This window comes from Epinephelus lanceolatus, chromosome 2 (genome assembly GCF_041903045.1).
Source record: "Epinephelus lanceolatus isolate andai-2023 chromosome 2, ASM4190304v1, whole genome shotgun sequence".
Classification (NCBI taxonomy): Eukaryota; Metazoa; Chordata; class Actinopteri; order Perciformes; family Serranidae; genus Epinephelus; species Epinephelus lanceolatus.
This window is the reverse complement of record NC_135735.1, coordinates 12,734,703-12,760,365: the sequence shown is the minus strand read 5'-3', so window position 1 is coordinate 12,760,365 and position 25,663 is coordinate 12,734,703. Positions and strand designations below refer to the sequence as shown.

General features: G+C 40.0%; 2 protein-coding genes across 2 annotated transcripts in view; both read left to right on the top strand.

Moving 5' to 3' along the window:
* Positions 1–5,590, top strand: part of chrna7a (cholinergic receptor, nicotinic, alpha 7a (neuronal)) — a 40,160-nt gene extending 34,570 nt beyond the window's left edge. The window contains exons 8-10 of the mRNA XM_033641867.2: positions 1,582–1,668; positions 2,065–2,174; positions 3,393–5,590. Coding sequence (XP_033497758.1) covers positions 1,582–1,668; positions 2,065–2,174; positions 3,393–3,935 — 740 coding nt within the window. The 3' untranslated portion in view covers positions 3,936–5,590. The remainder of the gene's footprint in view (positions 1–1,581; positions 1,669–2,064; positions 2,175–3,392) is intronic.
* Positions 5,591–7,438: 1,848 nt separating this feature from the next.
* trip4 (thyroid hormone receptor interactor 4) overlaps positions 7,439–25,663 on the top strand; it is a 125,277-nt gene continuing 107,052 nt past the window's right edge. Inside the window, exons 1-11 of the mRNA XM_033632823.2 lie at positions 7,439–7,627; positions 9,717–9,898; positions 10,146–10,276; positions 10,468–10,686; positions 10,769–10,847; positions 10,942–11,047; positions 11,191–11,406; positions 11,509–11,638; positions 11,907–12,100; positions 12,247–12,371; positions 12,528–12,619. Of these exons, the coding sequence (XP_033488714.1) occupies positions 7,548–7,627; positions 9,717–9,898; positions 10,146–10,276; positions 10,468–10,686; positions 10,769–10,847; positions 10,942–11,047; positions 11,191–11,406; positions 11,509–11,638; positions 11,907–12,100; positions 12,247–12,371; positions 12,528–12,619 (1,554 nt within the window). The 5' untranslated portion in view covers positions 7,439–7,547. The remainder of the gene's footprint in view (positions 7,628–9,716; positions 9,899–10,145; positions 10,277–10,467; positions 10,687–10,768; positions 10,848–10,941; positions 11,048–11,190; positions 11,407–11,508; positions 11,639–11,906; positions 12,101–12,246; positions 12,372–12,527; positions 12,620–25,663) is intronic.

The window sequence follows — 25,663 nt, the reverse complement described above, 5'->3', positions numbered from 1 at the left end:
TTTGATATTATTCTCTGTAAAATACAGTATACGATGTGATATTTGAGCTCATGCATGCACCATTCAGTGGCCAATCAGTGGTCTCAGACATTCGTTTATTCATTTTCAGTAACCACTTATCGCGGGCGGGGCTGGAGCCTATCACAACTGACAGTGGGCAAGTGGCGGGGTACACCCTCGACAGGTCACCAGACTATCACAGGGCTGACACATAGAGACAGACAACCATTTACAGAGAATTTAGAGTCACCAATCAACCTGCATGTCTTTGGACCGTGGGAGGAAGCCGGAGTACCTGGAGAAAACCCACAGAGGGCATCCCCCGCCTGGGGATTTGAACCCTTCACCCTGTGTTTGACCCAGAAACCCTCTTTCTGTGAGGCAACATTGCTAACCACTGCCTCCCTGGACTAAAACAGTCCAAAAATAAATCCCAAATCCAAAAGCTAGAGTGTTTAAAGTCAAATTTGTGATGTTATAGGGTATAAAGTCTAGAGCTGCTCCACAGACAACAAATTGGGAAAGATGTTACAGATGGCACTGAGAGCACCCAGGGGAACGTTCTGAGTATATGTGTACATTTTCTTTTTCAGAACGGAGAACAATACAATAGAATAAAGCTCCTTAAGGAATAAAAAAAACAAAGAAAACAAACATTCTGTGCATCCCCAAATTCAGCCTCCTTCATCGTCTATGCAGCAGCTCCAGACTTTAAACCCTATGACATCACAAGTTTGAGATTTACTTCTCTGGTTTCTGGCTCTGAGAGCAGCTCATGTTCACAAATACTAATTAAACCTTCCCTGGCTATGGAAATGACATACTGGAGCGCTTAATTCAGGGGGTGTTCCCCTTTAAGTGTTTTTCAGACATGTCAATCGCACATCAGCATGCCTGCAGTTAATTAAGACATGACTCTTAATCCTGCTGAGAAGTTGAGTCTTTTAGTGAGACAGTCGATGAGCCGGTGGCTTAGCAATGTCAGCTCATTAGTGAAAACTCTGCTCTCAGGTTTTTTAAAGATACCTGTTTGCCTCTCTGTGCTTGTACTTTCTCAGGTGATGTAGTCAGTGACTGTGACACATTATAAGCCTCAACAGCTCCACAATTCTAATTTTGGGGAGTTCTCCTTCACGTTTGGCTGCGGCGCAGTGTTGTCACATTGTGGAAGAGAAGCGTAAAATTTGAAACACGGCTAAATTAGCATAAGAATATAAGGCATCACAAATGCATGAAATGTATTGGAGGACTTTACGCAAAACAGACACAAAATATGAAAAGCAAAGAAGAGAGTACAGCACAAGTGGAGACAGAATGGGCTGAAACAATGAGGATTCAGTCATGCGATGCTGAAAATCTGGCACTGGAGTGGACTTCATCTTTTGCATATTGTTCCAAAATCATTCTTAAGGACTGAAAGTGTGCTTGACTATCATATAATATCCAATTTACGCAGACTTGTGGCAGATTTCAACATCAAAGCCTCATGGGGCCCCGTCATAACTCTGTGATTTAAATACTTTTCATTGCATTTAATAGTTTTGTTGTGAAGTGCTTACTGAGATTGGGTCTCCTTCCCAGGCATTACAGTCCTCCTCTCCCTGACTGTCTTTATGCTGCTGGTTGCAGAGATTATGCCCGCCACATCGGACTCGGTGCCTTTAATAGGTAAGCCAGACTGAAGTTAAAAGCAGTCTCTATATGGGTGTCAGCTGCTATCAGTGGGAAGACACGGGTGGAAATTTGTGTAGTCATTTCTCATCAGGGGCTCTCTCATATCACAGTGTAACTAAGTTTAAGCAGACATCCAATGTTTGGATTTTCTTATTTAGAGATCAGTCACCATGTTTGAAACAGTGGAATGAAAAAGTAGGTTTGGCATTTCTCGGAGACACTTAAAATGAGCAGAGCGCTCGAGGCAAGAAGGGAGCTTTCGTCTCTTTGGCTCTGAGCTCTTTTCCTTACACTGAAACCTTCATTTTATCCTCATGTTTTCTCCTTGAAATGTTAACCTGCATGACAACACTCTCTGTATCCATTCTTCTCTATTTCTCCTTCACCCAGCTGAGTACTTTGCCACCACCATGGTCATCGTTGGTCTCTCAGTAATTGCTACAGTTCTGGTCTTACAATATCACCACCACGACCCAGATGGAGGCAAGATGCCGAAGTGGGTGAGTGTCGTTTCATGTTACACCCTTATCTGGATTTCTTTTGGTTTTTAATTAGGTTATAGTCAATTTTGCTTCACTTAAAGTGGTTTATTAAGATTAATATGCTTTTGCTTGTGTAAAACTGTGTGTGTCCGTCTTTTAAAGGTCCAGTGTGTAGGATGTAGGAGGATATATTGGCGGACATACGATATAATATAATAAGTTTGTTTTCTTTAGTGTACAATCACCTGAAAATAAGAATCATTGTGTTTTTGTTCTTTTAGAATGAGCCATTTATCTCTATACATATATATATATATATATATATATATACACATATATAGGGAGCGGGTCCTCGTCCACAGAGTCCGCCATGTTTCTAGCCCCTCCCTGATGAGGCAAACACTATAAAAAAAACACACAGATTTGTAACGTGAAACTGCTTTATTCAGTATTTTTACTGGTTTAAATCATCTGGTCCATTTATTTTAGAGAGGAATAATTCTCTGTGGATAATTCAGCTCATGGTAAAAACCTCCTGAACAATGAACACTAAAGGAATCATAAGTGGAAATTCATGTTTGGCACATGGGAGAAGTTTCAGCTGGTTGCAGTCTGCATCCTCACCACTAGATGGCACTAAATTATACACACTGCTCCTTTAATAGGCAGAAATGTGCTGAGAGGTTTTTGGTCACGTACAGAATTCAGAGTCTGGCCATTGTGTTTCTATAAATGTCTTTCTTTCTTGCACAATGGGATCACCTGACATAATGAATGACATGAAATTAAGATGTGATCTGATGTAATGATGTAATGAAAAGATTTAGAGTCAAAAAATGCTACAATACAAAGTGGAGTGGTTACCTGCAGTTTAAAACGCCTGCTGCAGTGAAATGATTTTACCTTTTGTACTTAAACTGTTGACCAAAATTTGAAGGTGCTGCATTACACAGTCAGAAACTGTTATGTTCTGGGGCTGGTATAATCAGCTTTTCATTATAATTGGCCAGTTTCAGAAAACTGACCTTCACAAGTGGAGCACCTCTCTGAAATGCTGAGCTGATTTGGCTTTTGTGAAAATTCTTCTGGTAACCTAAGAAAATTAGACAAAAAAGGATAAAGGATAGAGGATGAAAGACAGGTAGTAATTCTTTGATGGATGTGTCCTACATTTATTGAAAGTTAATAAGACCCTTGTTAAATTGATTTCTTTTTCATTACCTTTTGATCCCATAGACCCGTGTGATCCTACTGAACTGGTGCGCCTGGTTCCTGCGCATGAAGCGCCCAGGTGAGGAGCGGGTGCGTTCAGCCTGTCACAACAAGGCTCCTCGGAACAGCCTGACCAGCATGGACCTCAACGCCAGTGCCTCTGCCTCCCAATCCACCAACGGCAACATGCTCTACGTTGGCGTCCGTGGCCTGGAGAGTATTCACTACTCCACAGCTGCCACCTCTCCCGACTCTGGGGTCCTCTGTGGACGGCTGGTTGGACGAGCAGGTGAGGAGGAGATGCTCCTTCCCACAGGTCAGAGCGCCTCAGTTGCCAGCGTGGAACCAGAGCTGATCAAGATCCTGGATGAGGTGCGTTACATAGCCAAACGCTTCCGTGACCAAGACGAGGACGAGTCAGTGTGCAACGAGTGGAAATTTGCTGCGTCTGTTATCGACAGGCTTTGTCTCATGGCTTTCTCCCTCTTCACTATCCTCTGCACCATTGGGATCCTCATGTCAGCTCCTAACTTTGTAGAGGCCATTTCCAAAGACTTTTTCACCTAAGGACTTTATCAGGAAACATAAAATAAAGCCTATACCAATCTCTCTTATCACAGAGTAACCATTTGTAAGCTCATGGGGTGGTCATTTGTATACAGCTAAGTCTGCTATATGGGAATCGTATATCACCAAATATTCAACCACACATTACACAAAGTCAAACTGAGGACATGCACAGTAATCCAGGCAAAGTTTATGTAATGCATAAATAATTTAAAGGTCCAGTGTGTAGGATTTAAGGACATCTATTGGGAGAAATGGTGTATAATATTCATTGCTGTGTTTTCACTAGTGTATAATCACCTGAAACTAAGAATCTTTATATTTTCCTGACAGTAAAATCAGACATTTGTATCTACATATGGAGCGAGTCCTCCTCTTTGGAGTCAGCCATGTTATTTCTACAGTAGCCGAGAACGGATAAAAAACACTGACTCTAGATAGGGCCATTCGCGTTTTTACATTAGCCACCATAGTCCTCCCACACACTTGACTCACAGGAGAAGTTTAAGTTCTCCAACATCATCGCCGGATGCCACTAAATCCTACACACTGGACATTTAAAGGAACAGCGTGTATGATTTAGGAGGATTTAGTGGCATCTAGTGGTGAGGATTGCACATTGCAGCCAACTGAAACTTCTCCTGGTTAGAGTTCTTTTAGTGTTCATTGTTCAGGAGGTTTTTACCAGGAGACAAATTATCTGCCAAGGTCTCTTCCTCTCTAAAACAAACAAACCAGGTGATTTAAACCAGTAAAAACACTGAATGAAGCAGTTTCACGTGAAAACAAACTGTTTGTCCGATGCCATCTGACTCATGTGGAGGGGCTGCTTACTTGGGTGGCCAACGCAAAAATGCAAATGGCCTTATCTAGAGCCATTTTTGGTTTGTCCACTCTGGGCTACTGTAGAAACATGGCAGTGCAACATGGCGACCTCCAAAGACAAGGACCTGCTCCCTATGTAGATATAAAGGGCTCATTCTAAGGTAATGAAAACATTCTTATTCTTATTTTCGGGTGATTATGCACTGCAGAAACATTCTTATTATATTCCATTTCTTCTGTATATCCCCCTTAATCATACACACTGGACCTTTAATGTATGCCTTACATGATGGTGGTGAAAATGGCCAGTTTTTGCCTTTTATATAACCCAGTCTGATGCTATATTAAAGGAAAACAGCTAAATTTGATCCTCTAGTCCTTTTTTAAAATGACTGAAAAATACAAAGCATTGTTTAAGTGGTGTAATTTGCAAAACTACAAAGAATGCAGCTGTGGTTTGTTATGTGATGTGTATTATTGTTCAGTACAATGCATATACTCTCACTAAAATTTACCCCGTATATACAAAACTAACAACTATCTTGTATTGAAATGTATTTGTCGTATCACATGACTGGTCGTATATCCAAAGCAGTCATGTGATGTTGTAAGTTGCCTTTCTATAAATGAAAATTATTGCCAGTTATAAGCATAATCATGTTACTCCTTGGTTTTACTTCTTGATTATTTTTTATTTTACATTTATGATAATTAAAGAATTACCGTAAGGTCAAAATAGTTGAACAGATTTTCATGTCAGTTAATACAAATGTATGTTTTTGTTGTACTGTGACATTTCACAAATAAACATTTTTTCTATTTGAAAACGAGGACTGAATATCAAAAATGTTTTTTGCTGTACAGAACTGTGTGTTGTGTACCAATGTAAGTATACTCCTGCTCCATCTACATTTTCTTATCTGGACTACAGATGATAACCCTGACCTTTGCACTGTCAGATTGAAACAACTGAGACAGACTGGTAGAGCAGGCTTTTTGACATCCAGCCAGCAAAAGCCAAAAACTACTCTGGAGAGATAAAACAAAAAAGTACTCCTGTAGCATTTTGTGGAGGATGATGAGTCATCAGCCTATATCTAATTCTGCAAGACTGAATGAACTCAACAAAAAAGCTGTTACAGAAAATATAGCCTTGAGACAGGAAAACAATTTTTAAGGGAATTAGAGCGCACATCACTTCCCTCTTTCCATAAATGTAAAAAACAAATGATTTGAAAAAGAAAACTCACCGACAACTAAAACATGTAGAGGCAATCTTATATTTGACACAAGACACCTAGGAAGAACATTTACTTTTATTGATCGCCAGATTACCAAAGAATTAATACAGTTTATTCAAAGTTTTATATATTGCAGAAAAACAGCCCTGTTATTGGATTATTACAGATGCATTAATGTGTAATCTCAACTTTTTTATATACTGTTGAGTAGTGTCTTGTCGAGTACATCACATTTTATAAGATTGTCATATTTTGTGCTTATTTTAATCTGTAAAGTAACAAGTAACAAGCTGTCAAATAAATATAGTGTAGTAAAAACGACAAGTATTTGGCAACCTTCAGTATGTGAGAAGCCTACGTGTACTTACCCGGCAGTAAAGGAAGTCATGTATGTCTGCATTCGAAATTTTACTTGAGTAAAAACACAAAAGTCTTTAAGGTAAAAGTGTTCATTATGCACAATGACCCATCATGGAAAAATAAATATCTACATTGATAACTTGAATTGGAAAAATATTTGTAATCTTCCATACAAATATCTACATCCCAATAAAATAAGGGAAGTTTTCAATTCAAATTCATATATAATTATTATCTAGCAAGTCATTATTCTCGTAAATTTGAGATGCAGAAAAAAAATGCTGCACCTCTTCTGACAATGTGTCTATACTCAAAAATTTAAGAAAGATGTGTCCCAATTTATTGCTGATAGGAAAATGTACTGTTTGGTATCTACAGCAACAATAGTAAAAACAAACAAACAAAAAAAACCTCAAGAATTATGTAGAATCAATTCAATTATTATTTTAGCAAAGTATCATGTTCCTACATCCAAATTTAATCATTTAAAATATTTATTTATAGTATTTTAAAACAGGAAACTGCAAAAACCATTTATTTGTGTTCCTTTAATGGTTTCATTTAAACGATTCCTCTTGGCTCTGTTGTTTTGTCTGTATTAATGATTTCTTTGTTGATTTCTGCTGCCAATAAAGATAAAATAAAGGTATAATAGTATTGATTTAGACTTCCAATGTAGAAAATACCACCTCATTATGGAGGGAGTCATTACTTTATGCTGGTGAAGCGTCAGATGTCAGGTTGCAGCTGAAGGCATATGTATTTCTCTCAAAATACAGTTCAGTAATAATTTCACTGCATTACAAAACTGCCATCTAGTGATTGAGTTTAACAGGCACATCCATTTACACCATTTTGATTTTTTTTTTTTTTCTAAAGTGGTTTATAGTTTAATGAGCAGTTCAATCTAAGTTAAGATATACGTTATGTTTATTTTAGACCCTTGACTAAATAACGGCTCATTGTTTTGTTTTGTTTTTCTTACTGGAAGTCAAATCAGTTGGTGGGAACCTTAATTCACAGCTCGGGTTGTTTCCGGTTGGGATTCTCTGCTACCACGTTCGTGTGTGCGCCGTTGTTATGTCGCCGGCTGGAAACACAGGCTCTCATTCAGTTTTGGCTTGAAGAGACGCAGCTACATTTGGTTTGAGCTTTGAGTTTAAAGTCTCTTTTGTCTATAAAAAAAATGTCGGAGGCTTTGTTGCAGTGGTGTGTGGACCAGTTACACCACAAGTTTGGGCTGGAGGCCTGTGAAGACATCGTGCAGTGAGTAACGTTAACGTTAACGTCAGTTAGCATAAATATGACTGTTAAAGTGCTGACAGCTCTGCCAACAAGCTAACATCTGTGTAGGAGATGACAAGCTAGTTTGGTAGGTTGTTAGCTTGGTTTAAGTTTCCCAGTGTGGTTGGATTAAATCAAATTACTGCCAATTAACTTTAAGTTTGTGTGTTAAATATACAGCGTTATAAGTTTGGCATTAGAGCTGTCACAGTAGCAGGTAGACAGTGTGACCGGTGTGTTAGCTGTGTCCGAGCTAACGGGTCACTATTGCTCTCAATCCCAAACTTGTCAGCCTTTATTAAATCTAGTAAATCCCATTTTCGGCGTGACACATCCTTGATGATGAAATTTTGTATCTGTGCCGTTATATACCACGTGAATGATTACAGTTTTGTAACTGACTTTTGTAATTTGAGGCCAGGAAACTAATGAATTGTTAAATAATCAGCCTGGAAACACTGTGGCATGTTTTCAGCGTCATGTAATCTCTACAGAGGCACAAGAAAGATTATTTAAAGGTCCCACATAGGAGTGGCTGATATGGTTTTACATGTCAACCTGACAGTTTGCCTTCAAATATTCAGTAAAACCAACAGGTGATTTCCTTCTTTTAGTAAAATCCTAAATGGTTGAGTTGTTTTTTTCCACCTGGACCTTTATGCTCTGCCATTTCTCCTCTAATCATCACGCTGTAACCTGTGACAGGCTGTTATGATACCACAACTATCACACATTCACATATATGTAGTTTTTTGTTGAGCGGCGAGCATCACATAGGTTTACATTACCAAAGGTTTATGACAAAATCAATTGATGACACTGACTCCTGTGTGTGCACGGTGAGAGAGGAGAGGGAGAGACGCTGTGCTGCTGCCAGAGGAGCCGCTGAATGAGTTCCCTCTGAGCAGTAACTCACTAAAAGAGTCTGAGAAGTCCGGGGCTGTTCATAAAACATTCAGGATGCCACAGTTTATTCCACACTACTGAAGCTGCTTCTTTTTTGGAACCACCTTAGAGTCGCTAACATTTTTTTTGCTTTCAGCCTTGCTTGCTGTTGCTGTGCGTAACAAGTATGACGACAATAAGTCAACAAGACAAAATATTGCGACTATCACATGATGAATTTTTCATATCATATTCAAAATTATACTGGTATTATTGTGAACGATATGATATGGCTCAACCCTAGTCCCATATTCGAAAAAAGTCAGATTCCCATGTCTTTTTTAAATAGAAAGCAGGTATAGGTGCTATGTCAAAATGCTCAATCCATAGAGAAATGCACAGTCAGTATTCAGAAATTGTGCCTATAAATGAGCTGTCAGGACTTCAGTGAAGTTGTGATGTCACAACTATACCATATGAAGTATGAAGAACCTGCAGCTACAGTCCCATTACAGTCATTCCCAGCTGCAATGACGGTGCAGAGATGCGAGAGCGCAGATGTGAAAGACCAACACTGACCAGTCAGTACAGACTGGGCTTTCTCAGAAGTGGAGCTTAAAAGAGACGGGTGCTAAAACTTAGTGTTTCAGGAAGAGGGTGAATACAGGTATGTTCAGGCAGACAGTATGAAAAAAATTTGTTTTTCGAACATTAAATCATGCAGGCGCAAGACAAAACGTATACAGACAAATAATATAGGCACACATGCTGATTGTTCATTCCTAGTTCTTATTTTTTATTCTAATTAGACATTATTGTCTCACAGTCATCTCCTAATTACATAAATAAGATACAGAGGGCAATCAACTTAGTTTGTATGATATACAAGCGTAAATAAGTCCCACAAGTAATCGTTTTATGAAAAAGAAAAAGAGCAAAAAACAGTATGTATCAGGCCTCGTGAAGTATCCTAAATAGTTATAAATAAAATCCATAAAGCAAACAAATTCTTGAATATTATTTAAGTAATAAATAGGCAGACCTTTTAACAATGCTGTAAGCCACATAAATATAAAGAAGCAGTGTGTATGTAGGCATGCCTTTTTCAGATCTTTAATATTTCAACATTCACTTTGACAATTAATGTTATTAAACTTGATGGTAATTGTATCATTCTGCTGTCCAGATACATTCTTACTATCGAAAATGCTGAAGAGATTGAAGAGTATGTTGGAGACCTCCTGCAGGGCACCGATGGGAGAAAAGGGGAGTTCATAAAAGACTTCCTCAGCAGATGGAAGAAGACTCGAATACAGGCTGCAGATACCTCAAGTCCTTTCCTTCTTAAGGAATCTTTTTCATCAGCAGGTAGGCTGTTAAATATCTCATGTCTGGCATTCAGTATGTTTTGATTTAGATTGTACATGAAATTCCTCCCGGCCTTTAACAACCTCCTATAAAACCACATCACAAGATACATTGGGCATGACTAAACATTGTAAATATATGTATTTTAGTTATTAAGGTCTTATGAATAATTCACTGTGAGATCAGAATTTCTCTCAAATGCACTAAACATGGTGTTTGTTTAAGGTCATTTGCTGTCATTTCCTAGATTCACAAGATATGACCAAAGATACCCAGAAGAAGTCGAAACGCAAGGGCCGTAACAAACAGGAGCTGCCGACTGTGAGTCAGACTGAGCTTGAGCCAGAGGCAGTCAAAACCCCCATCGATCTGATGAGGGTGAGTACTCACAAGTCCTCAACATCACTCTCTTAAATAAAATAAAATAAAATAATAGTTTGAGTACAACGACACAATACATTGAGTTAATTTGCAGTTGATCCATTTAATTTTTGGATGTACTAATTTATCTACCTCGTCCATTTCTCTCCTCCTGTCTTGTTTCCTCTCCTCATTCACTACTTTCTCAGGCCCAAGAAAGCAGCAACACTTCTTCAACAAAGAAGAAAAGTAAGTTTGTCAATCTCTATGCTAAAGAGGGCCAAGACAAGCTGTCTATCTTACTCCCAGGTCGACATGCCTGTGACTGCCTCGCCCAAAAACACAAACTGATCAACAACTGCATCAGCTGTGGTCGCATCGTGTGTGAGCAGGAGGGCTCAGGACCTTGCCTCTTCTGTGGAAGTCTGGTACGTCAGTGTGTTAAGTCCTTAGATTTCTTTTTTCAGTGCACTCTCAGTATTCTTTACACAGTGTTCTTTACTGATTCAGGTCTGCACAAGAGAGGAGCAGGAGATTCTGCAACGAGACTCCAACAAAAGCCAGAAGCTAAGAAAGAAGCTTATGGGAGGTGAGAGCCAAAACTAGTCAGAATTATTAACTGCTAAAATATCTGAATAATGATGTGGATCAATGCTATGAATTTGTTTTTATTTTGGTGACAGACGGAGGAGAAAGAGACTATCTCCCACACCAAGAGGCCAAGATGAAGGCTGGCTTGGAGAAGGCTGTGCAGCACAAAGACAAACTGCTGGAATATGACAGGAACAGGTATCATAAAACACACTCATGAAAAGAGCTTCACAAGAATGGATAGATTTACTGCTTAGTGTTCAATGTCCACACTTTAATTGCGCATTTCAGTTACTGCAGAAGACACTTACCTATGTATTTACTGTCCCCTTAAACTCCAGTGTGAGGAGAACGCAGGTCCTGGATGATGAGTCGGACTACTTTGCCACTGATTCCAATCAGTGGTTGTCGCCTGGTGAGCGAGAGAAGCTGAGGAAAAAGGAAGAGGAGCTGAGAGAGCTTCGCCATGCCTCGCGCAAGGACAGGAAGATCACGTTGGACTTTGCCGGCAGACAAGTGATTGATGAGGGAAACAACCTCAACGAGTACTACAACAAGTAAGATGACCAGACACAGCTTGAATCAAGGCTGCAAGGGCAGATTAGAGTTGTGTAGTCACGCTAAAAACACCATCTCATTTTGACATGTTTGAAAATCAGGTTGGATGAGACCATCAAGGCCATGAACAGCGACTCCACGTCAAGATCACCCATGTTTTCTGGGAAACAAGGTGGAAGGCAGACCCTCAGAGAGCTGGTCAACCCCAACATCATGCAGTCTGCACCAGAGGTAGATCATTCACACTGGGAGTAACAGTGGTGTCACTCTGTGGTATATTATCAACACTGCACATAAAGCATTTCTTCTTAAATCATTTGTGCCATCATAAAACTTAATTGGAGAATCAGTAAAATTGGTTGACACTAACAGCTCACAGCTGCTTCTCCCACATGTTGCCTCAGTTTGCATAGTTCTTTTTTTCCATCATGCAAATTGTGCAGATGGTATTCTCACAGATTCTACTAATGAAAATGATGACAGTGAATGCACTTTTCAGTGGGTGGATGTTGGAGGCGGCGAAAGCTACAAGAGAAACACAAAGCAGGAAAAGAGCTCGGCAGAGGACAAGGGAGGAGAGGAACGTCACAAGCTGCGGCTCCAAGACAAAGAGCTGCAGGAGATGTCTGACGGGGGCTGGTGCCTCAGCATGCACCAACCGTGGGCCACACTGCTCGTCAAAGGCATCAAGAGGTAAGGAATAAACAAAATCCAAAATGAGCTTTGGAGACAAACAAACACAATTGCAGTGTTAACCTTAAAGATCCAGGGGTTGTTTTCTGCCAGGCCAATGAAAGCAGAGGTAATGCTGCATTATGTGTGTGTGTGTGTGTGTGTAGGGTTGAGGGGCGAACTTGGTACACATCCCACCGGGGTCGTCTTTGGATTGCTGCTGCAGCCAAGAAGCCCACTCCTCAGGAGATAGCTGAGGTGGAGGCCATGTACCGCCACATCTACAGGAGAGGTACACAAACTGTACACAGCAAATCAGTAAATTAGACTGTGACTGCACAGCTAACAACACTTGTAATTGAAGTGCACTCATCTGCCACAAAGTCTGACATGATGTCTGTAGTGTCACGTGTTGTTGGGTCTCTAATTGCTTCTGTTTCCTGTGCAGAGCCCAGGTTTCCCAAAGACTATCCCACTGGCTGCTTGTTGGGCTGCGTCAACATGACCGACTGCCTGTCTCAGGAGCAGTTCAGAGAACAGGTCAGTGAAGAATTACACTATACCAGAGTTATTAGTACAGCAGAGACAGGGGTGACTGTTTTTTTTCTCATTGATCCATATTCTTATTTGTGACATTAGTGTCAAGTTTCTACACACCAGACAAAAAAAGCTTGTCATGGGAGCTTATTTAACAAGAAGACTTTTACTTAGCGTTTGTTGTGTGTTGGGGATGTGTGTGTAGGTGTGCGTATATGTATGTGCAGCAGTGGCGCTATCTACAATATGGAAAGGAAGCAAAAGAAATCAATACACAGACAGAAAGAAAAAGACAGTTAGTTTGGCTGCTCTGTGCTTTTTGTGGTTGTAAACAGAACTTTTGACTTTTTCTTAGAGAGACAGAGAGAGGTGCAGGCAGGAAGCCACACACAGCTGTTTCTACAGATCTCCCCCCACTGGTTTTGACAAAGAATTGTTCAGAAATTCAAAAAATGTTTAGCACTTTGCAGGCTCTACATTCTTATGTGAGTTGTCTGATTAATATATTTACACCAAAATAGGTTATATATCTTGATTTATGGGGAGAAACCAAGCAATTCTGTGTTAAATCAGACATTCAGCAGCCCCACACAGCCTAAATGAAAAAAAACTCCTTTTCATAACCACATTTTCCTGAAACGATGCAATGATTTGATTGTGAGATTTGCAGTTGAATCACGCTCCTTAGATTGAATCATCAAATAGTTGACTATTCAGGGTCAGCCTTAGTACAAACTATAACTAAAATGTCATTAATCCTTTGAAACCTGAGCAAATTGGCTTGGTTTCTTTTAAAAACGTGGGAAGAAGGCAATGAGCAATAAAAGAAGAAATGACCTAAAAAATTAGCAAGAAATTAGTAAAAACAGAAAATTAGAAACAAGAAAACAAGTTTTAAAAAAGGGAAAGAAGAAAAAAGTTAAAAACAAACAAACAAACAAAGAAACAAACAAATAATAATAATAATAATAATAATGCTGTAATATATTTTTGAATATATAATAATGATAATTGTTAATACAGTTTTCCCCTAGCTTTTTAAAAATAATTTTCTAAATCTATTAATTTTTTGCAACTTGTGGAACATTTCTCACCAATTTGCTCTTTGCCTTTTCCCCCCATGTTTTTGAAAGAAATCGCGCCAATATGCTCAGGGTTCAAAGGTGTAAATACTTGCGAAAGGCATCTGAAAGCAGCACAAGAAAAGTGATGTTGCTTCAGGTTTCAAAGGGTTAAATTGCCAAACAAATCAGAGATGTGGGTGGTAATACAGGTCAGAAACCAGGACAAGGCACCATAGAAAAACTATCTGGGAAATAAAACTACAATGTTTTATTTAAATCAGCCATTATAACCCTAAATAGACTGGAATAAAAGTCTGAAATGATGCCACACAAAACCACTGTGATGCTTTGTGAAGTTACTTCTGTTTACATGTGACTTGGTGGATTTATTTTCTGTAGCTGAATCTAAGTGTTTGGATGCTTTGTGATCTGAGTGCAGCTTGTTGCAACAGTAAAAGTGTGATTGGCTTTTTGCTGACTTGGCGGAGTGTTTGCTGTCGTTGCTGTTTTTGTTGTTGTTTGGGTTGACTGCTGGAACTCTTTTATTTCTTATCCTCCTCCTCCTCCTCATTTTGGCTTGTCCAGTCCCTCAGCCCCACATTTTGTCTCTTCATGAAATTGTATTGGAACTGCAAGAATTTAATGAGCATCATCATGGAAATTTTGACACACAGGTAAACACACAGACCTCTTGGATAGCGCATTGTGATTTTATAGACATCCAGAGGCTTATTTCATCCAAGACCACGCAGTGCAGGACAAAAACGCACACAGTCAAACACAGTTTTATATGCTAGGAGGATGACTATAACTCTTCCTACACCCTTTCCTTTGTATGTCTTGGAAATTTGACAGAGAGATTTTGTATTTGACTGAGTTGATCATGCATTTTGTGACTGCAATATCATCTCTTACCAGCAGAGGTCAGACTGCACCTTTTCACCAGCATCTCCCTGCCAGCTTACAGCATTCCCCACTAGAGGCAGTGTACCCCACAGGACTAACCACTGACTCCAAGCCCTCATTATACCAGTTCCATCCAACCAAGATGGTTTATATATACACACACCACACTGGCATCAGCCTATTAGTTTTATTGTGTTTATGCAGCATGCATTCAAAGAAGGGTGTGTGTTGTCTCACAGCTACAGGAGACATAAATAGAATTAGGAATAAAACAACAGACTACTGCTGCTTTTTGTGCTTTTCATTTTATGTCCCCCATTACACTTAAATCCATCCTTAGCCAAAGTGTTACAAGGACTCTGGTTTGACTCTGAACATGTGATGTGGCAAAGCAAGGTGGTGCTGCATTGGCAGTATGGTCAGTGCTGCCCCTATTTGGACTCATAAAGGTTTTTTTTTTTTAGCTTTTACACTCAAATTGATTTAATTAATTGCAGTTTTACCAAATATAAAGTGGAAAATACACCCCACTCTCCATTAAGTCAACATAGAGTCGCTCTCCCATTCGCTGTCAATGGAACATGTTAAAACTTAATTACATTGCCATCCTCGTCTCGGCTGTTTTGCCTCCGGCTTTGGGAGAGACTGTTCTGTCTGAGGTTGACTGGTCTCATCCTTTTAGAGTATATTATATGTTTGTTATGATTAGAGCTGAAACAATGAGCAGATTACAAAATAAATTGCCACTAATATGATCATCATTCATCGTTTAAAGGTCCAGCGTGTAGGATTTAGTGGGGTGTCTTGGCAGGAGTGGAATAAAATATTCATAGCTTTATTTTAATTAGTTTAAAATCACCTGAAACTAAGAATCGTTGTGTTTTTGTTACCTTAGAATGAGATGTTTATGTCTACGTACGGAGCAAATCCTCAACCACAAAGTCGGCCATGTTGTTCTACAGTAACCCAGGATGAAGAAACACTTGTTTAAGATAGGGCCATTCACGTTTTTGCATCAGCCACTGTAGTTCTCCGACACAGGGGCTGGCTACCTTTTCTATTAAAAGAGCCATTTTTGGCCAAAAAAGCTCTCAAATAATCTGCCTGGAGCCCCAAAACACATTTGAACCTTATAAAGAAGTCTGAATTTATGCATCAGCATTACTAATAAGTCTAAAAAAGCATTTATTATTCTGTTTTACCACAAGGTGGCTTCTCTGCAGTGGGCTGTTTATGATTGTTTGGCACTTGAACTTTGAAGAGTTGGCAGTAAAAGGAAACAAATATGTCTGTGCACTGTTAAATACTTTATTTTAATCCTTAGCTAGCTTAGCTAAGGAGACCTTAGACTAGCCACTGCTAATTGATGTACAGCAAAATTTAAAGGAAAAGGCGATAGATCGTATGATGCACATTTAGTTGATGAAATGTAACAACTTTTTTTTCTTCAGTGTATAAGCTACACACTTTTATAATTGAGAATGGAAGAATCACACAAGGCTTATGACAATGGAAAATGAAAATGAAAATGTTAAAAAATAGCCACAGTGAGCCACTGGAGAAGGCCGAAAGAGGTGCATATGGCTCCGGAGCCACAAGTTTACTACCCATGTCCTACACGATTGGCACACGCAAGAAGTTTTAGTTGGTTGCAATTTGCAGCTCATACTGCTAGATGTCACTAAGACCTACACATGAGCCCTTTAAGTATTCCAATCATTTTCTGTAACCGCTTATCTTGTTAGAGGTCGCAGGGGCAGCTGGAGCCTATTGCAGCTGACATTGGGTGAGAGGCAGAGTACACCCTGGACAGGTCACCAGACTATCACAGGGCTGACACACAGAGACAGACAACCATTCACACTCACATTCACACCCACAGACAATTTAGAGTCACCAGTTAACCTGCATGTCTTTGGACTGTGGGAGGAAGCTGGAGTACCTGGAGAAAACCCACACTGACAAGGGGAGAACATGCAAAAGCTGTGAGGCGACAATGCCAACCACTGCACCATCGTGCTGCCTTCCTCTAAGTATTTTTTAAATAAAAAATGCTAAACAAACGAGCCTCTTAAATGTGAATATTAGTTTTTTTTAAAGTTGTCCTTGGTAGTAAATTCAGTTTTGTACTGAAACAACAAATCTGACAATGTCTCTTTCGGCTCTGACATTTTACACTTGAGATCAGCAGCTTATTCAACAATAGGAATAATTGTTATAGTTGCTGCCATAATTACAATACAAGTAATGCCAGGCTTTGAATAGCAGCTCAACTATAAACATGTTCATTTATTGTAGCATTTATATTTTTGAAAGAAAGGATTGAGATGTACCTCAGATGCCTTAGTGATTATTAAGAGTATCAAGTGAGCTTTTCCCACATCAGTCAGAGTAAAATCTTGATACAAATACACACCCTTATCTGATGAGGTGTTGCTTACATCTTTTTATTTTTATGTTGTGTGTAAACATAAACATGTCTCATTCAACATACTCTAGTCTGCAGTAAAATCCTGTAAGCAGGGAAATGTATAAAACGCTCCACATTGCACAAACATGCCCAAACCCTGCACAGCTACAAGCCCTCATACACATGTACACACACGCTCCTGTGCAGTCGTTGATGAGATACTAGAGCAGATCACATTTGGAAAATTGTTGTAATTAAAAAAACAGAGCCACGGAAAAAGCAATGATGCCCTTTCAGGATGTACTTGTGTTTCTGTGCGTCTCTGCACACACGCATTTTAACATATGTGTCTGACTGCATTAGGCCAGTTGTCTTATTTCTCTGTGTTTGGGTAGAGAGGAAAAAAAATCGAGTTAAAAAATGTGTGCTGCTACATGGTTTGCATTCTGACTGCTGGGACCTGTAAATCTAAGGGCTTTCCCCTTTTGTACTCTGTCCTCATTCTCTCCTCCACCACTCATTCCACCCAGGGCTGTAAAATCATGTTTGCAGGCAGTGTGACTGCCCTTTCATCCTGTGAAAGGGTGTGTGTGTGTGTGTGTGTGTGTGTGTGTGTGTGTGTGTGTCCATCCACTTGCACAGAGCAGCCATAAATAACACCCCCACCCAACACAAGGCCCCTCAGAAAAAAAAAGAAAGGAAGGCAGATGTAGAAAATAGTGAAGCAACCAGAGAGGAACAACAGTACCAGAGGCCTAATGATGGCGCTGAACAGTTGGTTGGTGCTTATTCCAGTCACCATTTTGGGGGGAAAAAAAAGCCGAGACTATTCGCTGTTTAGCGGTTTAAGCTCGCCTCCTTTCATGTAGGCAAGAGTGCATGTTGTGTGAGTGCATAGTAGCACACAGCTGAGCTGGGCTGGGCGAGTGGGTGAGGTGTAGGATTTACTGTCCTGTGCTGGCAGTTGTGGGTGGTTAAAAGGGGGGGTGGGGGATGGGGGGTGGCGGTGAAGGACAGACAGCCATTATTCTTGAGGCTCTTTCAAATCTGCCCCTCGTGATGTATGAAATATTTAGAGAAAGTGGAATGTGGGTGGATCAGGAGAGCATGAGAGAAACACCATAACTGCAGTAAATGTTGTAAATATTTGAATATCACTGATCCCGTGCGATGGCAGTCGTTCCCCTGTTGGGGCGCTGTTGTACAAAGCTGCACCACAAACCTGATACCCTGCTGACAGACAGTGTAGAAAGACCACCCCGGGCTGAGCAGGATCTCCATCTGCTTGACTTGGACCAATTCTTTCCCTCATTAGAAACTGACTGGTGTATTGATCCATTCTCCCCATAATCTCTCACTCCTCCCAGCTCCCCAGCCCCCCGTACTACTGATAATTGGCCAGCCATTATGATCTGTGCTCTGTCTCTCCACCCCTTCCCCCCCTCAGTGCTCACTCAGCAGTAGGTGGAGATCGCCTGACCTGCCGCCTGCAGAAGGCCGAGGTTGGGGGTGTCGGGGGGGATGAGATAGGTATGTTACAGATTGAAAACTAGAATGTTTTGCTGGAAGAGGCAGAGTGACATAATTAAAAAGGATGAGCAGAGAGCCCCAGCCAAGCTAAGCGGGTTTATGGGTGGTGGGAATGCTGCAGATGGTTTACTTCACACATGCAAATGACACTCCACCGTCCAATATTTTAAAAGTGTGCGGAAAATGAAGCATTACTATATTTTGAGCACAACATTTATCTATGCGTGCACATTCTCAGTTTTCAACAGGGTTCACAGCACAGGCAAAGGCACATCACACCCCATACAGGGCTCGAATCGCACCATCAACTTACACTCCTGTGGTGAAAAAATTGATTGGATCAATCCGTACTCTTAATAAGGGTCTGATTTATTTCTCTGTCGCAGAGACCATAACACCAGCTGCAGAGCTGAACGTTTTTGTGAATACACGTCAGAGAGGTCTGGTTTTTTGCACAGGAATGCCGAGAGAACATCTAGTGACTGTTCAGAGCTGTATTGATTCATGTGAAATGACAATGAGGGCAAGAAACCAAAGGCTTTGTGTGTACGTGTTTGATCCGTACATATATTATCTAATCAAAGGACCCTGTGAACTTCCTGATGATGAAATGTTGACATAGTAATGCAGTCTGGAAGTTGCAACATTCAGAGGTTATTGAACAGTGGTGCAGCCTAATGTTTCACGCATAACCGTGTTTTATTAACCTCAGGTCTGTTGAAGGCTAACATGGAGCGGGTCCCCTGGCACTTATGTATCAGATAGACACATATTTGAGGCGTGGCTTGTATTGTATGGTTAATAGCAGTGGTCCCCAAATGGTCTAGACTCAGGTTTCACATTTTATTGATCAGTAGGTCACAATCCAGTCACAGGCTATGTTAACATAGTTGTATTTCATAAATTAAAAGGAAATGAAGAATTGTGCACACAGTTCTTTTTACTGAAGACATTATGGTATCTCACAGTAGGAGAAGCACTGGTCTTAATAATAAAATGAATGATGTCTGGATTACATTTGGCTGTATAGCTTCAGGGTCCTGGTGTTGTGCATGCTGGCTCAATCTCTTGCTGTCGTGACTCACTTGTACACTTGAGTAAAGGAGTTATTGTTGTTAGTAACAGCTAAACTATCCCCCTGTTGTGACAAGTTAAAATTGCTGCTATGAAAAAGTCACAATATGGCTGAAAAACCAATGACATTAATAACAACACTAATCAATAATTAGTAGCACTAGTGTAGTAATAACTAATTGAAGAATATTTTCTAGTTAAATCATTTTATTGAGAGAGGTGTCAGATGGCACAGATCATAAGTAAATAAATACAAATAAAGAAATTAGGTGGTTAATATACAAATGCAATATGAAGATAATTAGTGTGTTTACAAAACTGATACAGACACCGTTCTCTCTTGGAATATATAAAAATTAAAAAAGACAATTAAAAAAGGGACTAAGAAAACAAAAAGACAAAGCACCCAACTCGCCCAACCTCAACATCCAAAACAAAATCGAAGGGTATCGATATTGATAAAAGGTTGCCAGATGGTGTCAAATAAATCCACCCACTCATTTCTAATGTATCTGATCCTCTCCACCTCGAGAGTACAGACAACATCATCAAGCCACATATTCACATTAGGGATATTTTTACCCTTCTACAACATCAATAGAAGAATATATGTTTAACAACAAGAATATGTTTTAGCAACATAAAGAGTCTATAAGACTCATAACAGCAGTGCAGTAAAACACTTGCATCCTAATGTTAGGTTGTGTGCCTTCCCCTGCATTGTTATGTAACAGATTTCTCTTACAGTATCATCCGCATACAGTTTTTAATTATTTATGTATATATTTATTTATTTATTTATTTATTCAAAAGGCTCCCCATTAGCTGACGCCATTGCACCAGCTAGTCTTCCTGGTGTCTTAAGTCCAGTACATCATATTCATTATTTATCATATACATTCTGCATACAACATCACATTTGTCTTATGCTGTGTTCATCACATGTGCACCATTAATAGTGTTACATTAAGAAAGTGGTCCTTCAAATGTTGTCAAACATCCATTCCAATGTACATTCAAGTACATTGTCTTTAATCAGTCAGTCTCATAATTAGTCTATGAATTAGCCTTAAGGGCCATTACCAGGAATCAAGAACAAGACATTATATGTGACCAGTGCTGGACTAAAATGATCATCTTTACAAAGTACCATCTGCATACAGTATATTTATATATGCAACAGTATCATCTGCATAGAGTATTATCTACATACAGTGTAGGTATGCAAATGTATCTGAATATAGTATATGTATGTAACTGTATCATCTACATAGCTATAGGTATGCTGTTCCCTAACAGTGATTGTCAACTGGAAACCATCAGTCCACATAAGCCCTGCCGAAGCTTCCCATCTATCTTGCAGAATATTGATCAATACAGAAAATGTATGGAAGAAAAAAATGCATTCTGGTATTTAGCATATGTAGCATTTTTTCTACTATATTCAGTCAACCCCAGAAAAAGCTGAGTTCACGTAATTTTATAAGGAATGATTTACCAACCCCATTTATGTGCGTTCTACCTGCGGGTACTAAAGGCATTACATTTGCAAAGAAAGTAGTAGTGATGCATCAAAAAGTGACAAGGCACTGTTCAGAGTAAGCTAGTAAAAGCCTAACTTACAGAAACATTGTGTGCAATACTCCACCTTCCACCCTCTCTTTCTCTCTCTCAAACACACACGCACACACTGCAGTGTTTAGTCCCAATTAAATTGTGGGCAGATTCAGCTTCAGCATATTGGATTGTGATGTTTATCACAACTGCAGTAATATCTGCTGCCTTACGTTCGAGACACACCACCACTCGCTCACCGAAGCAGCTCCGCCCCCCGCTCTCATCTTTGCCCATCAGAGGCACAGCAGCCTTCAGTGTTGATAGGCCATTATTCATGATATGTAACCAATCTGTGCTGTAGATGGGACATTGAGTGACACCGAGAGTCATGACTGCTGACAGAGAGAGGCGACAGCATCGGAGCCAAATTAATGCATTTTTCAAGTAACAAATTTTAGCGGCTATGGTGATTAAAACAGTTAAAAAAAAAAAAAAAAGGAAAAATAGAAAATAAGTATGTCATGGCCAGTTTTGATATTGTGGCGGGCTGCCACAAATAAGCCAATGTATGGGAAACACTGCCAAAATTCTGCAGATTTATGCTGTGACATCTATTTTACAAACTTGGTTGTGCTTTTTCTTACTGTACAAGTTGATAAGAAGGCTTAATGTCAAGCGCTGCAATTTCTCCATCCACCTCTACATTGGAGAGGCACCATGGCAAGAGAGGGGTAGGGATCATGGCCATGTGGATTGTCTTTGCCAAGTATCCTACTAGCCATTGTACAAGCATTGGATGATCTGGAAGACCCCCATGGCCACATCAGTGTCCAGCGGATATCAGGAACTGTAATTTCCATATACTGATCCGACAGAACAATAGACTCTGACAAGAAAAAAGGAGGAGGCGTGTGCTTTTTGTTAAATGTGGACTGGTGTAGCAGTGGAAGTGTTGTGAGCTGTTCCGTTCCTGCTCACCCTCTGCCAAAAGGCAAATGGACGCTCTGGACCACTGCTGTATGCTCTTTAGAGGTGGTGCCAGAGCAGAATTGTTGCCCATGTTTGGCAGGCAACCATCTTGTTAAGGTCAGAATGTATAAAAAGTTATGACGCATGCCCTCAATGGCGCGAAAGGTCAGGATATAGTCAGAGCAGTCAGAGGCCGCCCTACAATCTGCGCTACACGATGCAGTTTGGAGCATATTCCAGGATGTTCGGTGTCACGTTCATTGACAATGTCACTGATGTCGGTAGATTTAATTTGTAAAACAACAGAAGCAACTGCATCCAAAACTACAGTTAAATCATCTCAAAACCAGAAACCATGCATTACCAGAACCAACCTGGATGACATAAACACAAGCACAACAGCCAGTGTAAACATGGGCAATTATAAAGCAGCAGCTGACAACGTAAGAAGAGGGAAAAAGGGACTAAATTGTAATGCGCATGTTGAAGGAACTGAGAGGATCTCATTTCAAGGGAGTTGTACCTTGTATCATTTCATGTGAGAAATAAATTGATTGGTTCGATTGATTGGTTAATGTATGTAGCAGTATCATCTGCATACATTGTAGTGCCTGCATTAGAGTAGTTCACATATACTGTATATAATACATTAGGAGTGGGCCCAGAAGGAACACTGATAGAACAGCAGAAGACAAATGTAATCTGTCATTTATGTTTTAGTAAAATATTGTAGCAATTAGTGTAGTTTAGTTTATTAATCTAACAAGGGCCCTGTACAACACACATGTTGAGTCAATTTACATCTGCGGACTCGGGGCAGGAAATTTTTGACAGACAATACAGTACAATGCCAAACATTAAATGCAAAATAGTTTGCAATTTTAAAGACAGTACTTCACATATAAAACAGCAAACAAAATGTACATTATACCAGAGGTAGAGGGGGCCCATTCTGAATGTGACTTGCAGACATATCAAGTTTGTTAAAAAAAAAAAAAAAATACAAATAGTACAGCAAACTTTTCAGCACAGACCTTTTATTTTGAAGTCCAGTTTCATGCTGTAGAGTTAGTGACTAACGGACAACTGCTTGACAGAGACCGCAACTACCTCAGTGACATGGCCAAACGCGAATATGTTAATTCCATACAAAGGTTAAGATCTGTGATTGCACAATTCTTTAGGGCTTTGACTAAAAATACTAATGGACTAATTAATCATCTATAATTACAAACACACATACAGATCACAATGATGGTTAAAAAAATTACACAGTCATCTCAGAAGCTTCATACTCCCCTGATAATGCATTTATATCTAGTCTGGATTGGATGTTGTTTAAAATAAAGTTGCTGAGTCAGTTAAATGTTTCTTCTCACAATCCAAACTGCACTGACTGGAAAGTCATTTTTATTTTAGGTCATTGTTGCTCTGTATCTGCCATTTCTATTATCTCAGTCTTTGTGTCATTGCATCAGTGCTCAGAGGCCTACTTTGTATTTTCATCTGTTTAACATCCAGCTGGTCAAACATTCTTTTATTTTGTCCTGTGTTGTAGCTTTCAGCTCCTTTATGAGTCCCTATTTAAGCCCATTATAGCTTAATATGTATTATGTACAGTATATAGGCTGCAGCTCAGTATGTGTGCACACCAACACATGTCAGATAACTAAAACCATAGGCGTATGGCACATCACATAGCTGCAAGCTTAGCCACTTATCTGTTAAAAGAAGTGCTGGTTTCTGTGGAATTCCATTTGTGCGAGCTCTCCCTCTGACCTCCAGAGTGGAGCAGCTCCCGTGCTTGTTAGGCCGGCTGGAAGCTCGGACTGATGCCTGCGTTTCCTTGTGTGGTAATGTGATATTTATATGCTGAAAGCCTTCCTGCCAGCATGCCACACACACTCACACACACATATACTCAGGGTATATTGGATGCATTCCAAAGGAAGGTAAGTCAGGCAATGCTATTTTTTCTTCCCCCTCTTTCTCTGTAACATTGTATGAATCCATAGCAGTGGCTGCTCCCCTTTCTTCCTGCTCCCCTCCCCCTCCATCATTCCATCTTCATATTTTCCCCCACTTTCCCTCTAACAGTATGTTTTACAGGTCAAGGCTGTGAAATTGTATGTGTTCGCAGAGAAGTCAAATTATGCTCAGTGAACAGACGTGCACGCTTACATGCAGCTATGCATCGCTCTCCCTTACTATCTCTTTCTGCACAACCCTCAGTCCCACACACTCACATTCCTCCCCTTCCTCCCTTTTCCTTGCTGGGCAGTTTGCCATGACAGAGAGGTCAGACATCATGTGATTCTGCAGTGGTGTGTAGAATGCATTCAGCCCAGAGTCCCCGGGCTCTGGATGACAACCAACCAAACCTCAGTCACAGGTTTTCAACAGCATGAAAAATACATAGAACCATCTGCCAGACTTGAAATGGCCTGCTACACTGTTTAGAATTTCACTGCTGTCCTTAGACCACTTCATTGAATGTCATACAATTCCTGCTGTTGGGGGAACTGTCAGTGAAGCCCCCCCCCCCCCCCCCCCCCCCCTTTATTATCTCTCCACCATTTTGTTCTGCACATTTAATAGGACTTGTTCCTCCTGCTGTATGCTGATCACAGGAACGTGGAACAAAGATAAAGGCAACAAGAGTGATTTCAGACAGCTTCCTTTGATGGTCTGAAAGACAGCAGTGTTGATGAAAATATGTTAGAATCAAAGAGAGGTAACAGGATACCAAGCTGTATGAAGCATTAGACTGAATGCTAAACAGGTTCAAATTCTTCTTTGGTTATTCTTTTAGAATTATGTGATTGTTATTGCTCTTTTAAAGCAGACCTCTTTAACACATCATTAATTTTTTATGTTGAGAAACAATTGTTTTGGTTTTTTTTTGCTTTTTTGAAATGTAAATGTTGCAAAAGTCAAGGTCATTATTTAGTCATTGCTCCAGTGGAGTAGAGTTGTCTAATATTATTGACTGTAGCAGAATAGGAACAAGATATGCAACCCTTTTAGTTAACCAGTTCTTGTTTGTTTTAGGTCCATTGAAAATAAGACAAACTTATGTAAAGTAAAATCGCTGCAGTGAACATGAGTGTGCACACACAGAGCCTTGCCTTCTCCGCTCACCTTATGACACCACCTGCACATATGGACTGTGTAAATTGGTAAAGTCTGGAAATTAAAAAGTACCAGCTCTAGGACAGTTATTAAACTTTATGTCGTCATGGGGCGTCGGTGGCTTGGTGAATGGCGGCCCGTGTTCGACTCCAGCCTGTGGCCCTTTGCTGCATCGATCAGCAGGCTGATTTCCATGCATCAGCATTCATGAGGTGCTCTGCATTGACCATGTTGGTTGAATTTGGAGAGCATTTGTAGAGAGCAGGATATGAGGCTGATCCAAATGCAGATAATTCCAAGTTGATTTGGGATTTATAAAAGGAAATTGTGTCCTCGTAGGCTTATGCACGGTTATAAATCAGAATATTTTTCAGTACACGCCTTTTTCGGCATGTACACCTTTAG